Below are 26,665 nucleotides of genomic sequence, written 5' to 3'. Positions count from 1 at the left end.
ATCTTTAACTTTATGCTACCAGAACAGAAAATGACTGGAAGAAACCATAGTAACTCAGGAACCAAGACTTAATTCATTATTTAGAACAGGTGTGTCTCATTCATGGCGTCAACACACACTCCAGAAGTGTCAAAAACTTCTTTTCATGGCACTTTTTTAATGGGTTTCCAGTAAGAGAGAAATACTACTTAAACCATGGAGGATGCCATACTCACTCATAAACAACGAAGAGTAGGATGTTTTTTCCTTTGGTTTATGAATAGCTATATTTGCAGTGTTTTTAAGCTCTATTGCTACCATCCATTCAAGGAAGATGTGTGTGACCTAGCGAGTCCTGTACTGTAAACCCAAGCTTTCGGTAGCAGAAGGAACTTCCAGCTCAACTAGTCAGCCTCTTTATTTTACCAGTGAAGACACTGAAGTTAACACATGTCTTTCAGAAAGTAGATGCTCAATTAGTATTATTAAATTATGAACCACCATAGATAGCTATAGGCAGGGACAGAACAAAACCCCGTGTCTTCTGATACTTCACAGCCTCTGAAATGGCTTAGTTGACTCTATTCAGGTCAGACTGAACTGAAATAAGGATTAACCACAGATAGAATATCAGCAACAATCCATGGTCTGACAACATTTCTGTCACACACATAAATATAGTGAGGAAAAGATTTTTGAAACAATTTCTTGAAGGCAAAAGTGTAAGAGGAGATATTTATGACAAATAGAAATGGGAAAACACCAAGAAGTGTCTATATTTGACTCCCATTCTTGTTGGATAATTTTCAGTGAGTTTTGCTAAAATGTAGATTCCCCGTCTGAGCCAAAGGCCTTGATCCACGTGAAAAAGTGCCTGGACCTGGATGTGGCTGAACAACGATATTGAACGTGTGATTGTGATTAGATTGATCACTTAAAGAAATCGCCAATATTCCCTTCACTTCTGAGCCTCGGTATCTATTGATTACTTCATAGGAAGTAAAGGCATATCAAGAGAATTAAACAACTGAATTTTTAAGTTCCATTTAAAAGAACAAATGAAAGCACTCATGGAAAATAGATATGGAAGAAGAATTACGTCTGGGTTTTTGAAAATTGGGTTGCTGGTTCCCTTTCCTGGGAGGCCATGAAATGAAAACATCAGTATTTCCAAATAAATGGCTGAGCCAAGTGGTAACTCTCTGCATATGCTTTTGGATCAGTCTATTCTTTTCGGTAAAGTTCTCGTAACTGAATGGAACTTGCCAGAACATGAAATGAAACAAAACAAGAATCCTGTGCAGACTGAATTATAAAGCCATGTTAAGCAAACCTTCCTAAAGAGGGCACAGGCCCCTGGCAATGTGCTCACATCCATCTACACAGAGCACACACTCTGCACTCAGCTAGTCACACAATGACCTGTAGAGACAAACACAGGTAAACTAGTCTCCATAAATTTTAAGACAAACATCAGAGCTGATAGGATTATTTAGCACTTGATGCATTGCTCAGGAATCTAAGGCCATAAGCCTGCTTTAAGATATGAAATGATTCTATTCTCTATGAGCAGAGATCAATGATAAGCTATTGGGTTTTTCCAATCTATTTTCAAAGCCCATTACAAAAATAAATCAGTTTGTTCTCTAATAGTTCTAAAAACAGTTTGATCACTTGTCTTGCTTAATTTTTTTTTTAAAGAAAGAGATGTCCATATTTTCTAAAATCTTGCTTTGAATTACATTCAGAAACAGATACAGTCCAGTTCTCCCTGGTGGAAATCATCAGTCTATTTACTCATTCTCTTTTGACCATTAAAAAATCTTTTGAAATGAAAGGCATTGGCAGTGCAAAAAAAAAAAAAGTCCATAAAAATAAACTAATGATTGAATTAAGCATTCAGATGAGTTCTTTGCTGGGTTATCTGCAAGCGCAAGACTCTACCGTCATGTTTGGATATACCTTAAGTACCACATTCTTATTTTCATCAAAGAATAAGATGCTGAGCGAGGACATCTTTTCTGGCACACAGCAAGGCTCAGGAATCCCAGGAACGACGCCAACAGCTCTCACTATACTCTGGATGGTAGCATGATTTGATGGCTTCAAAGACTGGAAAAGAAAAGAGAGAACACCAATTAGGTGGAACTGCTTTTCCGCTCTCCAGCCCTCATCGCTAAAATGTATATATTATGAACCCGTTTCAACAGCTTACTAAAGCCCTGGCATCGTTACACATTCAACCCAACCTCCAATATCACCATCACCAAAACGGTGATTTGTCATTTACTAAGTGCCGGCTCAGTGCCAGGCATGTTCTGTGTAATATTTCTAATCCTTACAACAAAACAGCCATCTCATACATTTTACAGGTAGAGACATAGACTCAGAAAGCTTAAACGACATGTCTAAAGTCATGTAGACATGTAGAGTGAGGATTTTAATCCAGTTTTTAAAGCAAGAATTGTTTAATTAAAAATGAGTTACTCCCCAGAGAATTAATACACCCTAGGTTGTTCTGTATAACAGGTTTGCAACGGAAACAATTTGATCTTGATCCTATGCTAATCATAAAGAACCCTTAACAAGAACCTATTTAACATAGATATTTTTGCCACTGCTATAGTGAAATTTATACTTTGTTTTGCAAATTTATATACAAATACATATACAAAATACATATACAAAATACAAATACATTTTGCAAATGTATAAACAAATTTATACTTTGTTTAATGATTACCACCAGGATGAATTGATGGTGATTACACAATTGGCCACTGGGGGTCACTGTTGCTCAATGGGTTCAGACTTAAAGGTTGTAGCGTCTTCTAAGTCTGGGGCATATCCTCAGGGAATAATCTAGAGGGCCTGAGGTTATCCCATGGCTGTCAGAAGTTTGACCAAAGAAACCTGGGTAAAAGCTGTTCCCCAGAAATGCCAAATGGGATCATTAACGTCCACGGGAGACGTGTGGTTTTATCTAGAGAGTATCATCCAGCTCTGCTAAGCATTGAAGACTGGTCACTCTTCCAAGCCCAGAATGCTTAGGTATTGCCAGAGTGGTAAGAACTTCTTCATGAGCGGTGCCACAATTTTCAACATTAGTTCTCCCCAATGTCTCTTTTAAGCAGATGAAACCAGTTTTGTTTCAAACAAATTTAAAAACAGGAATTTGGTAACTTGCCAGGGATCATGTGTCAATTCAGGTGTGGGATTTAGGCCAAAACTCTGGTTTTCTAATGTCAAGATTTTGAGCCATGTTTCAGAGGCACCTCTGCCCCCAGTGAATTAATTGGTATTCTAATTTTACACACCTAAAACTCTCAGTATGGGAAACTGCAACAAGTTAAAAGGTTAAGAGTATATACAAGCCAAGGAAGAAGCAAATAATATAGAAAGCTGGCACAGTGTAAAAAAAAAAATAGGACTGGGGGGAGGGGGGCAGAAAAAGGGCAAATCTGATTTGTCTCATCTCATCTTTCAATCTTAGTGAAAAAAATTATCCATACATTAGACTTCAACATTATTGCTAACAGGCATAAATTATTTTAAAATTAGTCTGATGATGGCCAGCTGCCTTATTTACTCTTTCTTCCTAGAGATTTTAAGTGTATGTTAAGAAGAGTAGTTAACTTACAATTAAGTAGCATTGCAAAGAAAGGTGTTCTCTCTCCTTAAGGATAAGAAGTCTATGTTGCTCTATTTTGCATATCATGTGCCCTGTGGCAACAATACTATCTGTGTAACTGACAAACTGCAATCCATATTGTACAACAGGGCTCAATGGCCACTGTTTGCTATTTCATTAGTATTGGTGATTTCTAAAGAAAACTTTTGCAGCTACACTTTTCTCTATTAATTTATTTTTAAGATTCAATCATCCAAACAGCATATGATAATGCCCCAAAGGATTTTTTAAAAACCATAGATTTTATGACAATATTCTGTTATTGTTAATGTTTTACTGACTCCTATACTATTTAATTTTCATATAAAGTAGATCTATTTAAGTAGACGAGGACTTGATCCATAAATCCTGCTGTGCATGGCTGGTCCTCAGTGCCTGAAGCAGAGCAGGCTTTCTAGGCACTGAATTAATACTTGCCAAATGGATGAAATACTTATAAATAATAACATACCCTCCACTGTACCTATTTCTGTGGAAATAATTCCCATCAACAAAAATGAAAGGTTCTGAGCAAATGACCTGGCGCAGATATGGAAAATATTCATGGGTGTTCCCTAGGAAAATTCCTGTCATTTTTTTTTTTTTTTTTTTAAGCTCTAACTCACAAATGATAGATTCAGGAACTATGAGCTGTCTCTGGTGGGCTCACTGGAATCCAGGTGCAAGCCCTTGATTCCCTGCTGGTGTGTCTTATCAGCAACCTCTCAGTTTTAGAGGGAGTTGTCCCCTTTTTTCTCACTGTGAAGTTCTCTGATCAAGCTGCCGTGACCAGGAATAATTATATCATGCACAAAAGATCCATGCAGTCATTTGCTAGTGTGGAGCATTTGCCAGTTTATCATTTTTGTTTGTTTTTGAGCTCCGATTACATTTCTCAGGACCCTCTTTACGTAGCTTAAGAAACCTAGTGATGGCAAATGCAAACCTGTGTTGTTTTTCTCCCCAGTCTCCCTTTTTATTGAAGGTGAAACATGACATTGACATCTGTTTAGGTCATTTTTTTTTTTTTTTTTTTTTGCTTAGGTAACTCGGTACATCAAGATTTAGGATTTTTAGAGTTCATCTTCATGATCAGAGATTGGAACTGGAAACCTCAGGAAATTAATTGAGGGCACATCATTTTGACCTCATCCATGTGAATTTCTTCTTTATATAGGATGCTTGGTTCAAAGTGTTTAGCTTCCTTGCTCCCTAGTTCTGTGTCTTTGCTATTCCCAGCCTTAGCACCATTCCATGAAAAAAGTCCTTCACTCCTCCAATCCTTGCTGGTTTCCTTGGACCTCTGTCAGCAACAATGGCTCAATCATTTTCATCTGAAATCTCTGTTTTCCATCTCTTTTATGGTGGTGAGGGGAGGCAAAAGCATACGGCTTGGCTAAAGCTACATGGGTATTTCTCATCTCATGGCAGAACGCCAGGGGTCTCTCTCCCTGGGAGGACAGATTGGCTGTAGGGGCTAGAAATCAGAAAAATTCAAGCTGCCGTGTCTGTGAATGAAATCTGCAGTGGTCAGGCCCGCACCTGCCAAGCTGTGGATGATGTCCTCGAGTTGAATTTGATTACAAATGCGTTAGCAGGGGAGAGTATGTCATCAGCTCCAAGCCTTCATTCCTGACTCAGGCCATGGGGTTTTGCTCCACACTCTTCCAGCCCACATGGGTGTGATAGCCCAGAAACTATCTAATTGGAATCAGTGAAAGGGCAAAGCCAGGAATTTGGGAAAGGCAGAACACAGCTGTTCTGAATTACAGACAGGTTGTCAACTTTTGCAGACAAAGAACCCGCTCTAGAGAGCAGGCTCTCACTCAGGAGGCCAGAAGGAAGGAGGGCCAGCAGAGGAGTCTGGCCTGGGAGAAATTTTCTCTGGGGCAAAATGTATATCTACAGTCTGAAAGTTCTTTGGCACCTCACTTATTCCACATGTGTTTGTACTGATCTGGTCAGAGACCTTGTTTTCCTCTGTTGCTCAGACTATATTTTTATTTAAATAGTTTACTCTGCTTACCATGCTGGACACTGCTGATAACAGCAACACTGATTAGGTACCCCTGATGTCACAGCTTCACACTACTTCACGCTTCCCATCCTTTAGGTGACTGTACCATTTGAAAGACACAAAGCCTGGAACACTTAAAGGGAATCACTAAAAAGCTTGAAAAGCAGATCCACACAACGTGATGAGAGACTGAGAACTCCACATCACAGCCAAACTTCTACTCTCAACTTGGCAGAAGGACATCTCCAACTCAGAGAGAAAACACCCTTATCCCTGTTAACTCTCCCTGCAGGTCTGATGCCATCTCAAGTTTTGACAACTATTATCATGAGTTCAGTGCTGCAACCAATGCCCTCCTGATTCTATTACCCTCCAAAGAGGTTATGGACTGTTGGACTGAAGGGAGAATCCAGTTTGAAGCTTTGTGATGTTAAAAAGGGGTAAGAAACATGTACAAAACTTTTTCTTGTCTTACGTCTTCTATTCTTTTGATCCCTTTTCCTAAGTGGTTTTTCTTCAGTCCCCTACATTTGATTTTCTATTCTCCTCAGTCCATTGGCCATTAATACAACAATAATAATAAACAATGGCCACGAATAATCATGTCAATGGCAAAAATTTGTTGAGTGCCTACTAAGCACAAAGTGCTCTATGATCTCATTTTCCCACTGTTTTCATTATGTAGATACTACGATATTTTTATTTACTGTGGTACCTCTTTCAAAGATGAGAAACCTAACATACAGAAAGTTTGAGTAACTCCCCCCCAGCCAAAAAAAAAAAACCACAAAAAACCACAAAGCTGGTAAGAGGTGGAACCAAGTTTTAAGGCAAAAGGATTTGACGGCTCAAAGTACGATGTGTGGACCAGTAGTATCAGCAACATCTAGGGGCTTGTGAGATATGCAGAATATTAGGCTCGACCCTCAGAACCACTGGATCAGAACCTACAGATTAACAAGATCCTGAGGCAAATTGCAGGCATCTTAAGGTTAAGAAACCCAGCTATGGTCGAGCACGCACATTTAATCATTCTGTTGCACTACCACACTTCTTTCCTTAAACTTATCTCTTCTATTCTTAACTTTTGAATTATTATTCTTTAGATCACTGAGAGCCACGATGAAGATCTATGGAAGCAATGTTTTTGAACAGGAAAAGCAAGAGGAGCCGACAGGAAATGGGAGAGGCAAACTGGGGTAATGTGGAGACCAGGCCAGGTAAGCCAACTGACTAAGTATCGCCACATTATCATGGCTCCCTGGGTCTTAAAATCTGGAGTCAAGAAGAAAGAGGGAAACTCCTTCCCCAGGCTACCTAGAAGGAACCACAGTTTATGAGAGTGAGAGGGATTATTTGGAAAACTCAGAGACCCACTTAAAATCAGTCATCCCAGGTTTAGAGACAGTTTGAATCCATTTCTGCCTCTCAATGCCACAAAGCAAGCCACACTGTAAAATAAAGATTCATCACTGCCTGTTATATTTGGCATCCTTGTTGTGTGTTTTAAATGCTATCGCAGTTTGACCAAGTTTCGTTTGATCAGTAAAATGTCCTTTATAAATATTTAGACAAGATAAGGCAGTTTATGTCATTATAAATGTATATAATGCTTACTTTGTGTTTGTGTTGACAAAACATGGAATTCACAAGGTCTAGAAAATGTAGAAAGCTCATCCTCCTGAGACATTGTAATAGGAAAATGGGATTTCGGTCAAGGTCCTGGCCCTGAGGCTGACCTGGTCTTGTTCAGTTGGCCCTTTGCTTTATGGGTGTGTTGCCCTTAGCATCCCAATGATCACAGGCCTGTAACATGAACAAGCTGCTTTAAAGATCTGTAAGCAGAAGTTGGTCACTTTTTGAGGCAAAGGGTTTTTTTCCTCCATCCACATACAATAGCAGAAGTTGATTCACTTCAAGTTTTGCAACAAACAAACAAACAAAAACAAAACAAAAAAACACTCTTATTCTTCCTCTGAATTCTATTTCTAGGAACACTTTTCATTGTATAATCCAAATTGTTACAAGCTAAGAATGAAAGTGCAGCAGTAAGCTTAATGGAAGGCAAAGGGGTACAAATATGTTTTATTAACTCTAAATTCAAAGAGAACAGTCGCTTGGACTTGCTGTGCAAGATGGAGGTGGGATTGGGAAGGCTTCTGAGAATATATCTGTCAGGATTCTGAGTACTGATAGGACGAAGTTCAGTCCATTGATTTTGGAAGAGGCACAGGTAAGCTCTGACTGGTTGAAACGGGTCTTAGAAGTCTACAGAGTCATTGTTCCGTATTCTGACTCCTGTTCTGATATTTATCAGAGAAGCAAACGATATAAGCATCTGGTGGATTTCATGAGGTAAGTTTTCCTAGCCCAACCCTGGTCCTAAGCCCCATGATGACAATTCATTGCACAAGAGACTATCAAAAAATGTTCTGCATCAGGGCATCAGTCCAATTAGTCCTTCCTTTTGCTCTCATGACTTTCACTCATTCCCTGAATACCCCCTCAAAGATCAGCCTTCTACCATTTGGGGCTTGCTTGTTGTGGACCGGCACAGATTCACATGTGACCAGGTAGCTGAATATGCACTGTGTTTGGAAACAATGCAGAAAACGTGTTTTACACATACATTTTTTTCTCATATCTTTCTTCATACCAATATTGACTTCATATTACTTTAACAACCATTAAAGAAAAACCAAGCATAACCATGTTACCTATTACACTTTAGAATGCAAGAATAAAGGTCCAGATGGATTTTGTAAATGGAAACACACACTCAACATGTGCCTTTCTACTCTGTGGAAATAGGAAGGACAGGACAAAGAACAATGGCTACCTTTGGCATGGGGAACTGGCATGCTCCGGAGCAATAATAGGCATCAAAGGACTTGGGGGAGATAATCCATTCACTCCAGCCAATATCTGCAAAGTCCACTTTAAGGTACCGCCTGGCACAGTTGCGAGGTTCAATCCATTGCTTTCTTCTTGCCTTCTTCAGGGTCTGTTCATCAAACTGGAGCGTCTGGCTCTTCTGGTGAGGTCCCTTTCTCTGTTTCTTTTTGTTCTTACTCTTTTCAGGGGGCTGAGTCTGAAGAGTCTTGTAAGGTTTTCTCTCCTCCCATACCCCATCCTCCTTATACTGATATTCTGCCCCAGGAAGCTCATTGTTCTGCAGAGGCAGCAGGACCCCAGCAGAGCGCTTCTTCCTCCGTTCAGTAGAAAGGGCAGCCCTGATATGGCTATCCAGTTTGGGCACAGCTCCAGTGGGGAAATTCCGGTGTCCTTGCAAGCTTGATACCACACTCTCGGGCTCAGAAATCGCAATATCATTGGCATACACCAAGATATAAGGCTCAGGAAAGGGTGTTATCTTCTTTGGCAGCTGGTGGCCTTTGGAAGTAATGTTAAATCCTATGAGGGACTCCTCATTTTCCTTGGCTTTCCTCAAAAGTTGAGTGATGTCTTTAGACAGCCAGGAAACAAAATCTCGATGAAGTTTCGCTCCATCTACTGAAAGATGACCCAGGAGTTGACTTTGGTTTCCGGTGGATTTGAGGATCCACGTAGAGAGCTCAATGTGAATGTGTTTCCTTTGGGAATGATGTGAGCATCCTTGGGACACAGGACAACTCAGGCTGATATTTATTAGCTCTCCAATATAGAAATACAGTGTGGCAGATAAAATGTTTTCAGACTTGGTTAGAGAAGTCAGGTTAAAAATATGCAGTTTCTCATTTTCAAGGGTTCCTAGGAAGAAAAAAAAGAAAGAAAGAAAGTAAACAGGAGTAAACGTGACCCCTACCTCACATCATATACAAAAATTAACTCAAAATGAACGAATGACCTAAATATAAGCACTAAAATCATAAAATTCTTAGAAGAAAACATAGGGGTAAAATCTTCATGGCTTTGGATTTGACAGTGGATTTTTATATATGACACCCAAAGTGCAAGTAAGAAAAGAAAATAACATATAAATCAAAAAAGTAGATAAATCCATAAAATAGATAAACTGGACTTCATCAAAACTTAAAATTATGTGCATCAAAAGACATTATCGGGCTTCCCTGGTGGCGCAGTTGAGAGTCTGCCTGCCGATGCAGGGGACACGGGTTCGTGCCCCGGTCCGGGAAGATCCCACAGGCCATGGCGCGGCTGGGCCCGTGAGCCATGGCCGCTAAGCCTGCGCGTCTGGAGCCTGTGCTCCGCAACGGGAGAGGCCACAGCAGTGAGAGGCCCGCATACCACAAAAAAAAAGAAAAAAAAAAAGACATTATCAAGAAAGTCTGTACAACCTACAGAATGGAGAAAATATTTTCAAATCATATATATGATAAAATCTAGGACCCAGAATATAAAAATAGCCCTTACAACTCAAAACAAAAAGACAAACAAACCAATAAAAAATGAACAAAGGAATCAAATAGACATTTCTCCAAAGAAGATATACAAATAGCCAACAAGCACATGAAGAGATACTCAGCATCATTAGTCATCAGAAAAATGTAAATCAAAACCAAAATGAGGTACCATTTGACATATACTAGACTGGCTATAATAAGAAAAACAAGATAACAAGTGTTAGTGAGGATGTGGAGAAATTGGAGCACTTTTACATTGCTGGCTATAATGTAAAATAGTTCAGCTGCTGTGGAAAACAGTTTGACAATTCCTCAAAGTTAAACATAGAAATATCACATGACCCTGCAATTCTACCTCAGGTATAAACCCAAAAGAATTGAAAACAGGTGTTCAAACAAGTACACGTACATGCACGTTTATAGCAGCACTACTCTTCACAATAGCCAAAAGGTAGAAACAACTCAATGTCCATCAGTGGGTAAATGGATAAATAAATGTTGTATAATCATATAATGGAACATTATTCAGCCATAAAAAGGAATGAGGGACTGATATTACTACAATGTGGATGAACCTTGAGAACATTGTGCTAAACGAAAGAAGTCAGACACAAAATGTCCCATGTTGTACGATTCCATTTACGTGAAATATCCAGAACAGGTAAATCCGTAGAGACAGAATGCAGACCAGTGTTTGCCAGGGGCTGAATGTGGAGAAATTGCTTAATGGGTAGGGGGTTTTACGTTGGGATTATAGAAATATTTTGGAACTAGATAAACCTGGTGGTTGCATAACACTGTGAAGGTAACAAATGCCCCTGAGTTGTTCACTTAAAAATAGCTATACTTAAATGATGTAATTTTCACCACAATTAAACAAAAGGAGTAATTTTATCAACTGGATGAAGATTAAGGCAAGGGTCAGCCATTTTTACTAATTTTCTCTTTCCTTTACTGAAACACACTTGTAAACATAGTGGTATGAGAGCTGGGAGTTCTGGCTTTTAATTATGAGACCGCCAAGAACTATTCCTAGAATTTTGGCACAGTGTCATGATAGCATCTTATCTGAAGCAGCGTCTAGCCTACTGGTTACAAGCATTGGTGGAAGGAAATTCACATTGATTCAAATCCTGGCTCAGCCACTTATTAACTATGTAACTATGTAACTCAGCCACTTATTAACTACGTAACTAGTGCTCTCATTCATTAAATGGAATAATACTCCTGTCATCAGAATTAAATGAGATGTGTGTAAATCAGTTCATAAAGGGTCCAGTAAGTGTTTCTTAAGTATAAATTATTATTGTTGTTCGTACTGGTGTTAACCATAATACAGGGATTACCCCTTCTTCTATCTTCCTCACAAAGTTAAGGGTGCAGGATGAGGGCGGGTAAGCAAGACCATATAGCTCCATCTTCAGATAACATCTGAAAAATGAGTCACACAGTCAAGCGTGTCATGAAGAAGTAGTGCTGTTGTGGAGCTTGTCTAAAGTTTATGCAATTACATGAATATAAGAGTTGAATTGCTTCTGTAGAGTGCGACAGAATTATCGAAACTGGGCAATTTGTATTTCCAAGTCTTCAGATGCAGAAATGAGAGAGAGTAACAGAATGGGCAATTGATTAGTAAGGGCAGAAATTGGTTCCTGTTCTTGAGATCATCTAATGACCTAATGGTAAGGCTGAGCTTAGGCTCAAGAATCCTCTGTCCTGGGATCAGTCACCAGAGCCTGGGCCCTCCTCCATACACTTGTTTCATATACATATTTATTTCAGAAACATACACGCAATCGTGAAATTATGCTCTTGATCAAAAACATATTTTAGTAAAAACAAAACATTTTTATAAAGATCTGGAAACTTAAAATGAGTTCATTGAGTCCTCATTTATAAGGGAAGTGCAGTGGGAAACATATTTTACTCATTTCTAACATTGTGTGAGGGAAAAGGAGTAAACTGCCATTTGTGAATGTTTGTATAATCCATGACACCAGGATAATATTTTACAGACGTTTATAACAAAGCCATGGCATCAGGCTTGTTCAGACTCTAGCTTTAATTCATACTTTTAATTCATACATTCAAAGAGCGTGTACTTTTACCCAGATGGAAGTTTTAAATGGAAGGAAAGAGAAGTCACTCTGTTCTAAGTATGTGGCAATCAGATGGTTGCCAAAGGAACACACTGGCAGGGAAGATATGAACTCCGAGGGATGTGGGTGATGGTGTCTTATTGGGGAAACCAATCCTACTCCTTTTGCCTACATTTTGCTTCAAAATATTTCCTTCTTTCACACATGTTTCCAGACACCTTGTGCTCTGCTGTTAACCAGCCTTCACCTTGTGTCTAATCTTCAGTATCGTCTCATAAATGTCACAGAACTCGCCATACTGCCTCTTCTGATGGCTTTAATTTTAATTCAGTGCCTTCGTTTGAAGTCAAAGCCCTATGGCCCTGCCTCAGCTCCACCACACCCAATAGCTGTACTCAGGCAAATTACCTAAACTCTTCAAGTCTCAGTTTGCTCACCTGTAAAATGAACCCAATAGTATCAACGGCAGAGTTGTGAGAATTAATTGAAAGAATGCAGGTAATGCACATAGCCCTTAGGAAAAACTCAATGAATGTTAGCTAACTAGACCTGCAATGTCCACTATGATAGCAACTAGTCACTTAAGTTTGAATTGAGATGTGCCGTAAGTGTAAAATACACACTGTATTTTGAAGCCTTAGTATAAAATATCACATTAATATATTTTATATTGATTACGTGTTGAAATCATAATATTTGGATACACTGGGTTAAATGTTGTGATACTGTGATTTATAATAAGAAATACATATTTGGTCTTTGTCTCCGTTTCTGGTCTAGAACTCCGAAAACTCTAGGAATTTCCTAAGTGATGAGAGCCGTGAGGTGTCCTTTGTTATGTTAATGAGGTGACTTTTGGAGGTCACCTAAGAATGGGGTCTGGCTGCCTGGGAACCAACCCTGTGATTGGGGATTTGCACTTTCAGCTCTAATCCCCACCTCTGGGGTGGGGAGAGGGGCTGAGGGTTGAATTAATCACCAATGGCCAATGATTTAATCAGCCATGCCTACATAAGGAAGCTGTAACAGGGAAGAGCCAAATGTGACTACATACTGGATCTGTTTCTTTTACTTTAACCTTTGCTTTCCGCTGCTTTTGTTCACCAAAAGGATACCGTCTATACATAATGGCCTGCCTCAGGGAACCCTGCCCCTCTGCCTGAATGTTAAACCAAAGTGCCTTTGTTCAGGGAAGCATCCGGACCCTGTCCACCTGAGGATGGCTGCAAGAAAGAAGAAATTACCACACCCCCTCCCCGAGGCTGGCCATTCCAGGGGATATTTCCAAAACTTATGGCCTTTTTACTTTACTTCCTTATCTCCTCCCCCTCTCTGTGCTATAAAAGAAACGGGCATCCAAACCCTGATAAGATAGTTTTTCAGAGACACTAGTCTGCCATTTTCTTGGCTTTCCAATCCAATATTTTGTCCTGTCCTGTGGTGAGCAGAGCGAACTTGGACTTGGTAACAAAGCCTCCATAAAAATTTTAAAAAACAAGGTTTGGAGAGCTTCTGGGTTGGTGAACAAAATGGAGATTGGGGAGAGTGGAGTGCCTAGAGAGGGCATGGAATCTCCAAGCCCTTTCCCCTACCTTGCCCTCTGCATCTCTTTTATCTGGCTGTTCCTGAGTTACATCTTTTTATACTAAACTGGTAATCTAGTGAGTAAATGGGTTTCCTGAGTTCTGTGAGCCACTCTAGCAAATTAACCAAACCCAAGGAGGAGGTTGTGGGAAACTCCAATCTGTAGCTAGTTTGGTCAGAAGCACAGGAAACAACCTGGGTTTGGGACTGGCATCTGAAGTGGAGGACAGTCTTGTGGGACTGCGCCCTTTACCTAGGGAATTTGATGCTGTCTTCGGGTAGATGGTGGCAGAATTCAGTTGAATTCTCAGACCCCTTGCTGGTGTTCAAGAATTGCTTGTTGGTGTGGGTGCAGAACATTTAAAATGTAATATATTATTGAAATTAATTTCTCCTTTCACTTCTCATGTTTTTTAATGTGGCTACTAAAATTTTTAAATTACATATGTGGCTCACATCTGTGGTTCAAAGTAAATTTCTCTTGGACAGTGGAATGACCACCATTTTTGTGGTCATATAGTCCAAAAGGAAAGAAAAAAGGCATTGTTTTACAAAGGCGGTGAAGAATTAGGAATTTGCTAAACATGAATATGCAAACCAAAACATAAGTTGAGCAAAAGATTATTTTCTTGGAATGCAACACACCTTCCTTTATTAAGGACATTATATTAAGATAATTTTGGTGAATACTTTTAAATTTTCCCTCCAGCTGAAGCTAATCAGTTCAATCTGCAATCAAAAGTCTAAGACCAACAAACTGCTCTAAAATAGAGTTAAATGGGCAGTTGAGCAACAGTGCTTTATGGCAAAGCAATTATACACATAGCTTCAATTGTGTTATTTGTGTATTACACATATACAACCACTACAACCAACAAAGAACAGGAACTAAAGCAAAACAAATGTTTTACTTTAACAAATATGAATTGAACACCTATTAGGTGCTGGACCCTTGGCTGGGTCCGCTGCCCTGTGGCCACTGCTGTCCACACCAGGACAAGGGGAAAAGATCAATATGCAGGTAGCTACGCCGTGATGATGCTACTTTCCGTCAAAGGTGTTAACTATGCTTTTGGAGCACAAAGGAGGGAGCAATGAACTTTCCCCATGTATGGGGAAGAGGGACATATGGGGAAGATGCAACCTTTAACCAGACTTTTAAGAATGAGGAAAGAAAGGCAAATATCATATGATATCGCTTACATTTGGAATCTAAAAAAAAAAAAAAAAAACTGATACAAATGCGCTTATATACAAAATAGCAATGGACCCACAGACATAGAAAACAAACTTATGGTTACCAAAGGGGAAGGTGGGGAGGGATAAATTAGGAGGTTGGGATTAACAGATACACACTACTATATATAAAATAGATAACAAACAAGGAGCTACTGCACAGGGAACTACACTCAATATTTTGCAATAACCTATAAGGTAAAAGAATCTGAAAAAGAATATATATATGTGTATAACTGAATTACTTTGCTGTATACCTGAGACTAACATGGCATTGTAAATCAACTATACTTCAATTAAAAAAAAAATGAGAGGAAAAGGGAGTGTTGGGCAGGAGATAAAAGCAGCACATTCTAGTCACAAGCAGTGTTGGACATCTGGAAGATTTTGCATAAGCAATATTTCCAATGTTTAATGGGAACTTATAAAAATATCCCAGATTAACGTAGTTATTCGAAGTCCTTACAGACACCTAAACTGCCGAAATTCAGAAAAGGAATGGCCAATTCACATTTAGCTCCTAACTAAAGGTGTTGTATGATACCTAGCACTCGATGCCTTTGCTATTTCCACCCAGATGAGGAGATGCATTACCTCTGCCTGTCCTAGATCTCCCTCCTCCCCATGTCTTTTAAAACAGTGAGCTAGAAGTCTCAACAATTCCACAAAACATTCCTTGAACCCATACTTTATTTTTGCCTTCCCTGACTTTAAGCATTTCATTTCCGTGCAAGTCAATGCTCTTTTCCCTAAAACAAGTCAACAAGTACTTAGTCTTTATAAATGGACAAAAAGAGTAGTGAGAGAGCTGCATGGAGTCGAGTAGATGAGTGCAGTAGAGTATATAAGATAAGATAAATACCTCCCTGCAAGTTGAAATATGTGGTAATAATATCTATTCAATTACTCTCATGCTTTTTTAGATTTTATATTAATTTATCTTTTCAAAAAAGTATCTTCTCGTATACTTAACAACAGGAGTTTTGCAGTAACATTCTCTCTCTTCCCCATGAGTAGCAGACTTATCTGTGAAGAAGGTATCTATGTTGAAATATCAGTGAATGGAAAATACTTTCGTGTTCACTTTTTCTATTCTTCTGAAATATTCCAATACTTACCTATTTGGAATCGATGAATCCGGAAACGGAGGTATACTTTCTGGTTAATAAGAACAAACATATAATAATAATATTAAAAAGCAATGGCAGATGTTATCAGGTTACAAAACAATAGTTTATGTATTTTTAGGCTGTTGGTAGTCTTCAGGTATTAGAGAACGTAACTGTGCCATGCCAATCCAATTCTATCTAGAGTTGCATGCTTAATTCTGGGTGCTCTTATTTTAACTAGCTTATTGATATAAAAGAGAGCAACTAGGAAAGTAACCAAGATGTTGGTCTTAAAGTTATTTCTTACAAATTTGAGTTAAATAGAGAATACCTGCTCTGGAAGAAGAAAAAAAAAAGGTTAATCGGTGACGTGAGAATTGTTTGCAAATATTTGAGGGGCTGCAGAGAGATCAGGGTTTTTCTTGTCAGTGTCAAAGATGAGAATTAAGTCTAAACGTGATAGCTGAATGGAACCAGAATAAAGGTCAACGTAATGACTTTCTAAGTGTCTAACCTGAGGGTGAGACCCCTGTGGGACCAGGCAGACAGAAGAGAGATGGTCATAATTCAAGACTATTACAGGAGGATCTCTTTACGGTAGGGAAGGTGTGAAAAGTGAACTAGATAACCTCTCAGATCCCTTGCAAGGAACTACCATAGGCTATATTTCCAGCTCTTCCTAAGGAAATGTTTTTGATGCCAAAATATAACTACCAATAGGTGGTGCTGTTTTCTTACTGTTTGCTGGCACTAGCACAAGCTTGGATTTTTCCTTGCTGAGAATACGTCTACTGTGGTCTAGTTAGGATGTGCCATTGGCATGATAATCTTATTCTGAATTTTCTAGAGTCATAATACCTGTGAATTGGAAAGGGGTTTAGAAGTCAGGTGAGTTTCAGAGCAAGCCATACTTTCCTTTGCACATCTGTTAGGACTTTGCCGCTGCTGCCATTTCTCCCTGAAATGCTTTTACCCAACGTAGTTCTCCTTGATTATTATCCAGATTCTATTTTTAAGGCAAAGCAGAGGCAAGCTTGTCACGACAACCCACTCCTTCGGTTCAGACCCCTCGTCTATTACTATTTTCATTATATTGTTATTCCTTCCTAAGCCCATAAATTCCGTAAAGACAAGGCTCTGTAGTAATTACATCAGACTCTTCAGTCCCGAGCGTGGGGCTTAACTCTTAAGCGGTGCTCAATAAATGCTTCTTTTGTGAATAAACAGATTTAGTCCAACCTATTCATTGTAGAAATGTAAAAATGAAGGCCCATAAAGGCAGCCAGCTGGTGAGCATTGATTTTGGAGAGGAACCCAGGTCTTGTACTACCTATATGGACTTTTTTAGGAGTTTGGTTATTAGATAAAGGTACAAGATCTATTTCTGTTTTCATCTGAAAAGAAAGCACCTGCACCTCATGAAACCAAGGGCTCAGTAAGGAAACTGTGACTTGGGACCAGCTGTACTATTGCGACAGTTCAATTCCTCTCAGGGAGCAGCTGAGGCAGTGCCCAGGGAGTGGTGAGTGGAAGGTCACCTTGGTGCTGGCCCACACAGAACGTTTTCAAAGGGAAATAGAATATACAATGGAAAGCTTTCTATGTAAAGTCTGATTTTAAAACAAATAGACTAAATGAAATCTTGATGATTTGTTAAATCCCCAGGAAGCAGGGAAAACATTTTAGTCATACAGAAAATATGTAACTAAGAACAACTCTTTTTTTTCCACCTCTTTCTCCAAACAAAGCACAGCTGCTAGAAATGCAGGGGTGCCTAGGACAGGACCATATACGCCCATGGTCACTGGCTGAATATTTGCTGTAGATTATGGAGTCAAGGCTGCAGTTCCTCTATGCCACCTTCGGTTTCCGGGCAAAGGTGAGATGGAGAGATTCTAAATAGAACACAAAGTCAGAATGTGGTTTTTCTTGCAGTGTTCCAGTCAAATAACTGACTTTTATGGGATCTCAAAACAACCGTTCTCTATGTCCAAAGTAAAACATGGCCAAAGATGGTATAATGTATGTTTTTCTAGAACAGCAAAATGTTCACTAATCAGTTTATCTGCTCTTAGCCTCCACCCGAGGGCATTCCTAGACTGTGAGCTCTCGGAGGGTAGACCCATGTCTGGATAAAGTTTTGAACTCCTAGTTCTTTGCACAGTCTGGAGCATTGATATCCTGAAAAATACTTGCCAAATTTGTTGAATGAGCAACGGTATAAACTTACCAGATTCTAAAGTGTTTCCTACTTCACACTAAAGTGAAAAAGCTTTCAAGTGAAAAAACTTTCAAGTCAGCAAAAGGCCTTCTTGGGGATAAGTACTGTTGGAGTTTCAGTTCATCAGAAAAGAAGCATTACAAGAACAGTGGTATATAAAATAGAATAGTTTTGCCATTCAACGTATATTTTGTAAAGTGCCTCATGGAAAATTCTTTCATGGCAATCTTATTTTTAAAGGATCCTTTGCCTGGCAAATAGTTTTTCTACTATTTTTTCTTATCTAGTCCTCTGAACATCTAATTCAGGTCAACTGAAATATTTACTGAGTGCCTACTGTGTGGCAAACTATGCCAGGCCTTCAGAATACAAGCATGAAATGAGATATGCCCTTTGCCCTCCAGAGACTTGGCCCCTGCCCCATCATCCTCTTTCTAGCAATCCTATCAGGCCCCAAACTCTCTGCAGCTGTGAAAGAAGGGTAAGACGTCTTTATCAACTTACTTTTGAACTCCTCCCCAGGGTAAAACTGTCATAAAGACATTAATATACCTTCCAAAGTGAAAGAAAGTTACCCTTACATAAGTTAATAAACCATTTGTCTGGGGGAAAGGCCCACTAAAAGGGCCAGATGAGACCAGAACTAGAACGTTAATCAATCCTAGATTTCAGACGCTGGTTAAAAGATACTCAAAACTCCAGAGACGTGAGCTTAGAACAGAGTGTCTCAAACATGCATCAGAATCACCTTGATGGCCTGTGAAAACAGAGATTTCTGTGCCCCAAGCTCAGAGTATGATTCAGATGGTTTGGGTGGGCTGGAGAATTTCTAACAATTCCCGGGTGATGTTGCTGCTGCCAATCCAGGGACCATACTTTGAGAAAAACTAACTTCAAGAAATCACTATAAAAAGGTGCAACTCTGCTGCATGCAGCCACCAAGGTTAGGACAGAAATGGTAATTTCTCGAATGTAGGTTTGGCATAGCATAGATTGTATTACAAGAGGACTACTACCGGTTCGTATTTACGTTTCTACCCAAATATATCCTTTGTGCTACAAACAATTGCAATTATTAATGTTTTACGTAGGTTTAAGGTTTTGTGGGAAGCTAGAGAGAAACAGTATCTCCAAATATTAAGAATACCTCATTTATATAGGGCTTCCAAACTTTTAATTCATTTTCACACTCAATTTTTTTCAATTAAGTTGCACCATCTTTCTGTGAGACTAGCACAGTAGGTGTGACTTAAGCCATTTGATAGATGTCAAAACTAGGCCTAGCAATATTAGATAACTTTATTAATTAGCAATTCAGCCAAGATTAACATTTAGATCTCTTAATGCTAAGCCTCAGGAAATAGAAAAACTGAAACTCTAGGAATTTATTCTCTTCTTGAAAACCATTTATCTTAACCCATGCCTAAGTGCAGCAATTATACTCAACTCAAACAGTCTTTAGATTAATACCATGCAATTAAATTAAAATTTTCTTTGAAGGAAAAGCAAAGAAGATCACGTTGGGCCTCAATAGTTTTAATTGTAAAATCAGAGGACTGGGCAAAGAAGCTTTCATTTCTAAAGCTATTGGATGCAATTATTTTATACAAGGAATATTTAACACTTACTATAATATTTAATAGGAATATTTAATATTTACTCACTCAATAAAGGAAGAACATACTGAAGTTGCTAATACAGTAGGATCAGTTTGTCCAAACACTTTTATTTACAGTGTGCCCAAATAAAATCAAGGCACTGCATTTACTGTGGTTCTATTGCCAAGAAATGATGGGTCGTAAAGGAAGGTAGATCATTGAAGGAGTCAATAAAACCCCATGGTCAATTGGCTTTATGACTTACATGCCGATGTTTCAGATGAAAAAAGAGACATTCGTGCCTTTAATAATATCATCCCTGAAAATATTCTAGGACACAGCCACTACTAACATATGAATAGACTAGCAATATTAATGGATTTTTAAATATATTCCATAGATGAGGGCTCTTTGGTCATACTGTCATGGTTTACTATGGTCCAAAGTAGATATTATCCTGGTATACTTGTGTCACTTGATTAATACTATGTCAGTGTTTCCATTACAAAATTCTATTTTAATGTGTTCGTAACGTAAACCTAAAAATTCACTCTGAATTGAAACTTGGCGTAGGAAAGTTCAAATAGAGACTCTTTGTGATGCCAAGCTTCTTTCCACCATACCACTGAAATAAAGTTATTAAGATACTGATTACTAGGGTATACACATTGGATATATGAGAAAACCATTAAAATTTTAGGAGAAAAGTTCTGACGTAGGAGCACAAAAATCCTGAATAGCAAATACAAAGTATATGCAAAGTTGCTCAATAATTTTCACTAGGCTTTTTGATAGGTATGAGCTTTATTATATCTAATAAATACAGCAAACAAATTGGGATTATATAAGAGATTTGATAGGTATCTATAACCAAGGATTAATTGTGGTAAAACATTAAAGAAGTGATGTGCATGACCTCTAGTGAATTTTTCCACAAATAAAGTAGCTTTTCTTTTAAAAGAATAATACCAGATTAGATGTAAAATAATAAATATTAATCCTATAGAAGAAAACAATGAAGGAGAATTCATAGGGAAACAGGCAAAATCAAATTTAATGACAGAAACTCTAAAATTACATTCAGAGAAGTTTAAGATATTTAATCAGGAAGATGGTAGAGTCGGCCCTTGGTATTCGCAGGGAACTGGTTGCAGGAACCCTGCAGATACCAAAATCCACAGATGTTTAAGTCCCTTATATAAAATGGCATACATAGTATCTGCATATAACCTACCACATCCTCCCGTACACTTTAAACCATCTCTAGAGTATTTATAATTCAACAAAATCAAGTTTTGCCTTTGGGAAATTTCTGAAATTTTTCTGCTCAAATATTTTCAATCTGTAGTTGGATCCTTGGTAACCAGGGATGTGGAGGGCCAACTGTACAATGCCAACTGGACTCAAGTCCAAAAACTAACAATGTAAGTAAACATCCTGAATAAACAAATGAGAAATGAGACAGTTTTCAGTCATAATATTCACTTGAATTTTGCATATCTTCTTTCTTGAGAAATTAGGAAGGCTCTGAACCAATGTTTACCCAAATAGATATCTTAGAACCATAATTCTCTAAAATGCTCTCTTGGGGAGAAAGTGATCCACGCTTAAGAGGGTCCACTAGCATTTAAAGGACCTGAAAGGTCCCAAAGCAAACTGATCATTTTTCCCAAACTTATTTGACCAGGGAATGCAATTTTATGTAACAACTGTTAACATCTTTTAAAGACCCTCTTTTAAAAAATTTTCTCCTAGAAAATAAGATGATTAGAAATCATAGGTTTTGAGATAAGCTCAGTATGTTTGAAAAACTGTCTGGCAAATACATCATGATGCCCATTGCTTCTTCCATTTAAGTAAGGGGTTGGACTTGCTTTCTTTAAAGCCTCTTCCAAATACAAAATTGTATAATCCCAAAATGCTTAAGAGCAGGTTTGACATCCACATCTCTATTCAATTCTTAGAAAAATCTGAACTGGGTCAATCAAGTGCTTATAAATTTCCACTGCTTAGATAAAATGTCTGTAACCCTTTTAATATATTCTTAATTATGTATATATTTTTAATGTACAAATATTCCCCTAGTGAATTATCTGCTTAGGCGATGTTTTTCATTGACCCTCATGGTCTCTTGGTCTCTTTGAGTGTGTCTAACTATACTAAAAAGCTAAATTTAAATTATTTTCTATGTAATACATTCTCTTTCTCTTTTCCATTAGCATAGATAATCAAGAATTCATGGTTTTATGGATTTTTAAATGTCAGAGATTGTAAAGCTGTCTTGTCTATTACAGTAAAAACTTCATTAAGGGCTATCATGTATTCAAAGTAGTGTGTAATTCAAAGCAGCTGCACATCCAGCTCCCCCTCTCCAGATGTACTATTGTTCTTGGAATAAAAACATCAGATAATCTAAGTACTCTTTAATTTCAAGCCTAGTTTCTAGGTGCCAGGAATTTCAAGGTAACTGTGTTTTAATAAAGTTGTTACATCCCCTTGCCATCAAATCCATCAAAAATGATGCTTTCCCACTGGCCCATGCATTTTACAGGACTGGCTCCTATTGGAATGATTGTTTAGCCCTTAATTATATCTTTCCTAAAGCCTTATATTTTAGACTTACACTTCAGAAACACGTCACTTTACAATTCTTCATTTTTAAAGACTTTTGGTTACAGTAGGAAAGACTCTCCCCTTTCTCACTGAAGGAAAATATTCACTTTTGGGTCTGACTTTCCTCAATTTTCTTTTCTTTTTGTCTCTGAAGTCTATGTGATTTTTTTTTTAAGGTGACATAAATCCACTGAAATGCAACCATTTTTGTAGTTACATGTCATAAATTAAAATAATGATAGTTTCCTGATAAGAACATCTGTGCTTTAATTGCTTTCCCTAAAGAGGTTAAATTTATGATTAAGAAAAATAAGATTAAGTGACTATGGAAATGATGAGAAACTAATGAACACAAAGTATGTATCTTAAAGGACCAAGCCAGGAGAAAACCTCATGTAAAATACTCTTTTTTTATTACATAGAAGCCAAGGACAACTTAAACTAAGATTAAAATAAAAGCTGATTTCATATCCCTCTTGTCTTCCTTTAAGACGGTGTGTTTTTCTAAAGCCGAACTTCTCTGTCATCAATAATTTTGTAAATTACCTTTTACAAAGGGAAAGATAAAACGTATCTTTATGTAAACCCTTACACATCACAAAAAGACTTATGAGTTCTCCAAACTTACGGTTTTGGCACACCAACTGCACACCATTGAGGGAGGAGAAAAGGGTTAGCAGAAAGTGTATTTAGGATGAATGCCACCCACCATCAAGTAATGGTTTAAGTAGAAAGTAATCAGAGGGAGACCACAGCAGCTAAATTTCAACCAAAGATATTCTAGGTTTAGAACAATAAATAATTTTAATCAGGTATGTTCCAAGGAGCAAATAGGGCTCTAAGGCTATAACTCAGCCTGAATAAGCACTGGGAAAGTCTGCCAGAACAGCAGCCACTCCATAGATAGAGCACACACCTGACCTTCCATTAAAATCTGTAACATCCTTGGTACGGAGAAGCCCATACATTGTGAAACTTAAACACTACGGACTAGAAAACATATCTAATTTATTAATGCAGACAGCATCTTTCGCCTGCATCAGAATGTATGTCACAAGCTGAAGGATGTTACAGAAATGCTGTTATGGATAAAGGAGAGACACACACACGAAAGCCTTAGCACTTTCCTGGAGCCCTGCCTTATTAAAGCCAGAACTGCCTCATAATAAGGTCCTTCTAGTGTGTTAGTAACTAAACACTCTTGGAAGGGGTCCAAGGCGAACAGTCTCTCCAGAAGTCTCCAATGTAGTAACAGGACACTTCAGCTTCCACAAAAACCAGTGTCTACATTTGATGAATAAGTCATTAAGACAGTCTCTAGGATGTTAAAGGAATTACTTTTCTTATCAGGGCACGCAGCCTTGTATATAGGCTTCAAGCTGCAATTCATCATTTCAAGGGAACTTCTGGCCTCTGTATCAGAGTTTATCATTTGATGGTATAAGACTACAGAGAGGCTGATAAGGGACACTCTGAAATTATAATGCATGGAGTGAGTTGGACCCCAAAAGTAAAGGGGGCTGAGTTATTCAAATCCTTATCCATCTCCCACTCATGGTTCCCTCAGTCTAAAACAAACATACAAAAACACTATACAATAGTTGTGAATGAAACAAACTCACATGCTACCTCCAAACCTCGTGATTCATACTAAAATGAAACTTGCCAATACCAAAAATGCTATTCACCTTTTGGGTACCTCAGCTACTCCCTGGGAATAGTACCAAGAAAATGAATATCGAGATAAGAATGATTCCAGTATCTTCATTATTGCCACCTGCCTTGCCCACCCAACTACCCTTGTTTCTCCCACACTACTTCTTCATTGAGCTCTGCCCTTGGAGTTGCACTAAAGTAAACAGGGCATTCACTGGTGTGGTCAGCTGTCAGGACAGCCTTCTCAAGTGGCTGACACAGTGTGGATGAACCAGAGCAGGTTTCTGTTTCCGTAGCAAAGGCCAGCTCCTTATAGATCATGCTCGTGGTTTTAAGAAGAAAGTGAAATCTGGTTCAGCTCAGACTATAGCTGAAGACTCCTGCATTAGAAAGCATAATTCACGTTTATTGTAAATGTCATCATGCCTATGAGCTCTAGAGTATATTTACAGTGTCAACCTAGGGCTTTCCTTGATGGATGCTTTTGTGTTCCTCTTTTCCAGGAGTCCTACATATCAAAGCTTTGGGAGATTTCTTTCTAGTGATTCTGACAGAATTGATAGAGCGTGAGGCACGGCCTCCTTACTTGAAGTTCTTGGCTATTTTTCAACGGTTCACTGAAGACAGGTCCCTTTATCATGAATGTAGTGAACAAAAAAGCCTGGTGCATCCTCAAAGCACATAAACCGAGTTAGTGTCCAGGAAACTTTCCCTCAAGCTGTTAGCACAAGGGAGGCAGGCTGTTAGCATAAGTTATTCGCTTCACCGCAGGGGCCAGGAGAAACCTTGTTAAGCCATGAATTTCAGTCCGCAGTGATCTGTGTGTTGAAAAACGGGATGAGCAGATTTTCATCGGCGGATTCCAAGAGGTGTTTACATCCTCGGCTGCTCCCCTCCCTTCCAGCTCCTCCCAGGGTGGGTGGTACAGCCCCTATTTGCCCAGATGGGTTTTAAATAATCGAAACACCCAAGCACCTGGTTTAGTTTGTGTGTTTGCCACCAAGGGACTATCAAGTAGAAAGTGTCAAATAATAGTAACACAGAGGACTCGAGTTAAGAGGAGGTGCAAGGTCTGGAGAAACGACTGTCTAAAAGCCCAAGGGAAGGCATCTAGTTCAGGTGTGACTTTTCTCTCTGGTGCCCCCGGGATTGGCATAAAATGACATCTGCCTCTAGGTAAACATGGCTAAAGCCCAGTCCAAGGGAATTTCCGCTGACCGACTTAAGAAACATCAGCACAAGATACCCCAGAGAAGCTCCAGACACCCAGGGCAGGAGGACCCGGTGGGCGGGGTGGGGGGCAGCCCCTTCCCTTCTTTCACGCACTTCCTCCAGCCGACTCCCTCCAGGGCTCAGCGCCCTTTTCTCCACTTCTCCCTCTCAATTCGGACTCTACCATTGGGCTGACTCACAGGCGGGATGCGGGGTGTGACAGGACCGAGGGGCTCGGAGGGCAGCTGGAGGGCGAGGGAAGGTCTCTAGGTAACACAGGGCAGATGAGGAAGCCGTGGGGGTCCCGGGAGACACCTGGGGCGGGAGCGCGGAAAGGGGGCGCCTCGGGCACTCACCTGCTGCTGCGGCTCGAAAGCTGCGAACCGTGTTGCCCTCGCTCAGGGGCTGGGGGAGCAGAGGGGGCGAACCCCGTTCCGAGGACCCCGGTGTCCGCGCCGCCTCGGCTCTGCCGCCGCCTCTGTACCTGTCGTAGAGCCGCAGCATGTGCTCTGACACCTTGTCGAGCGGCTGCGGGAGGGGGTCTGGGCCACCACCTGCCGTACGGTCGCCTGGCACGGGCTCGCGGAGCTCCGGGAAATGCTGCTTGAGTCTCTGTCCGTGCGCCAGGCTCACGCACAAGCAGCCCAGCCATAGATGGAGCAGTCTGCGAGCCCCAGCCATAGCGAGGTCCGCGTCCGCTGCTGCGTCCTGGGGGCTCCCTCTGCGGCGCGCAGGGCCGGCGGCAGAGAGGAAGGTTGAACTCCCAACGAGCTGAGCGAGGGCGCCCGGAGCCCGGACGCTGCCTGAGCAGGACAGCGACCAGCCCCACTTTTTGCGCCGGTCGATAGCGGACCGGCAGGTGGGCTCTTCCCCGGCAGCGGCGCGGACCTCACCAGCGCAGGGCGCTGCCGGCGCAGTCTCCACTCGGACCCCAAGAAAGAGCTGAAGTCGTGGCGTGTGCGGCCGGGGTGTTTTCGGATCTGTCTGTACCCTCCCTCCCCGCTTTATTTTCGGGAACACCCGGCCGAAGTTGCCGCGCTGGGCACGGGGACTAGCGCCGTGTCGGGCGCAGAGACTGAGCGGGGTTGAGCGCCGCGGTTCTGAGGACGCTCGCTCGCCTTTTGCAAGGATTGGAGCAGCCGCGGTGCGGCCAGTCCGAGTTTTGAGTGTATGCGTGTGTGTGTGTGTGTGTGTGTGTGCGCGCGTGTGTGTTGTGTGCAAGAGAGAGAGAGAGAGAGAGAGAGAGAGAGAGAGAGAGAGAGAGACTGCCTTCGTTCTCTGGCTGATCTGTACAGTCGGCAGCCAAT

The 26,665-nt window shown here is 40.0% G+C and overlaps 1 protein-coding gene across 1 annotated transcript; it reads right to left on the bottom strand.

Moving 5' to 3' along the window:
- Positions 1 to 1,899: 1,899 nt before the first annotated feature.
- Positions 1,900 to 26,039, bottom strand: BMP3 (bone morphogenetic protein 3). The gene is made up of 3 exons (XM_030877983.2): positions 25,715 to 26,039; positions 8,506 to 9,416; positions 1,900 to 2,091 (listed from the first exon to the last, which is right to left on the bottom strand). Exons 1-3 carry the CDS (start codon positions 26,037 to 26,039, stop codon positions 1,900 to 1,902), a joined length of 1,428 nt encoding a protein of 475 aa, XP_030733843.1.
- Positions 26,040 to 26,665: the final 626 nt, after the last annotated feature.

The sequence above is a fragment of the Globicephala melas genome, chromosome 5 (genome assembly GCF_963455315.2).
Source record: "Globicephala melas chromosome 5, mGloMel1.2, whole genome shotgun sequence".
NCBI lineage: Eukaryota > Metazoa > Chordata > Mammalia > Artiodactyla > Delphinidae > Globicephala > Globicephala melas.
This window is presented reverse-complemented; position numbering and strand designations above follow the sequence as displayed.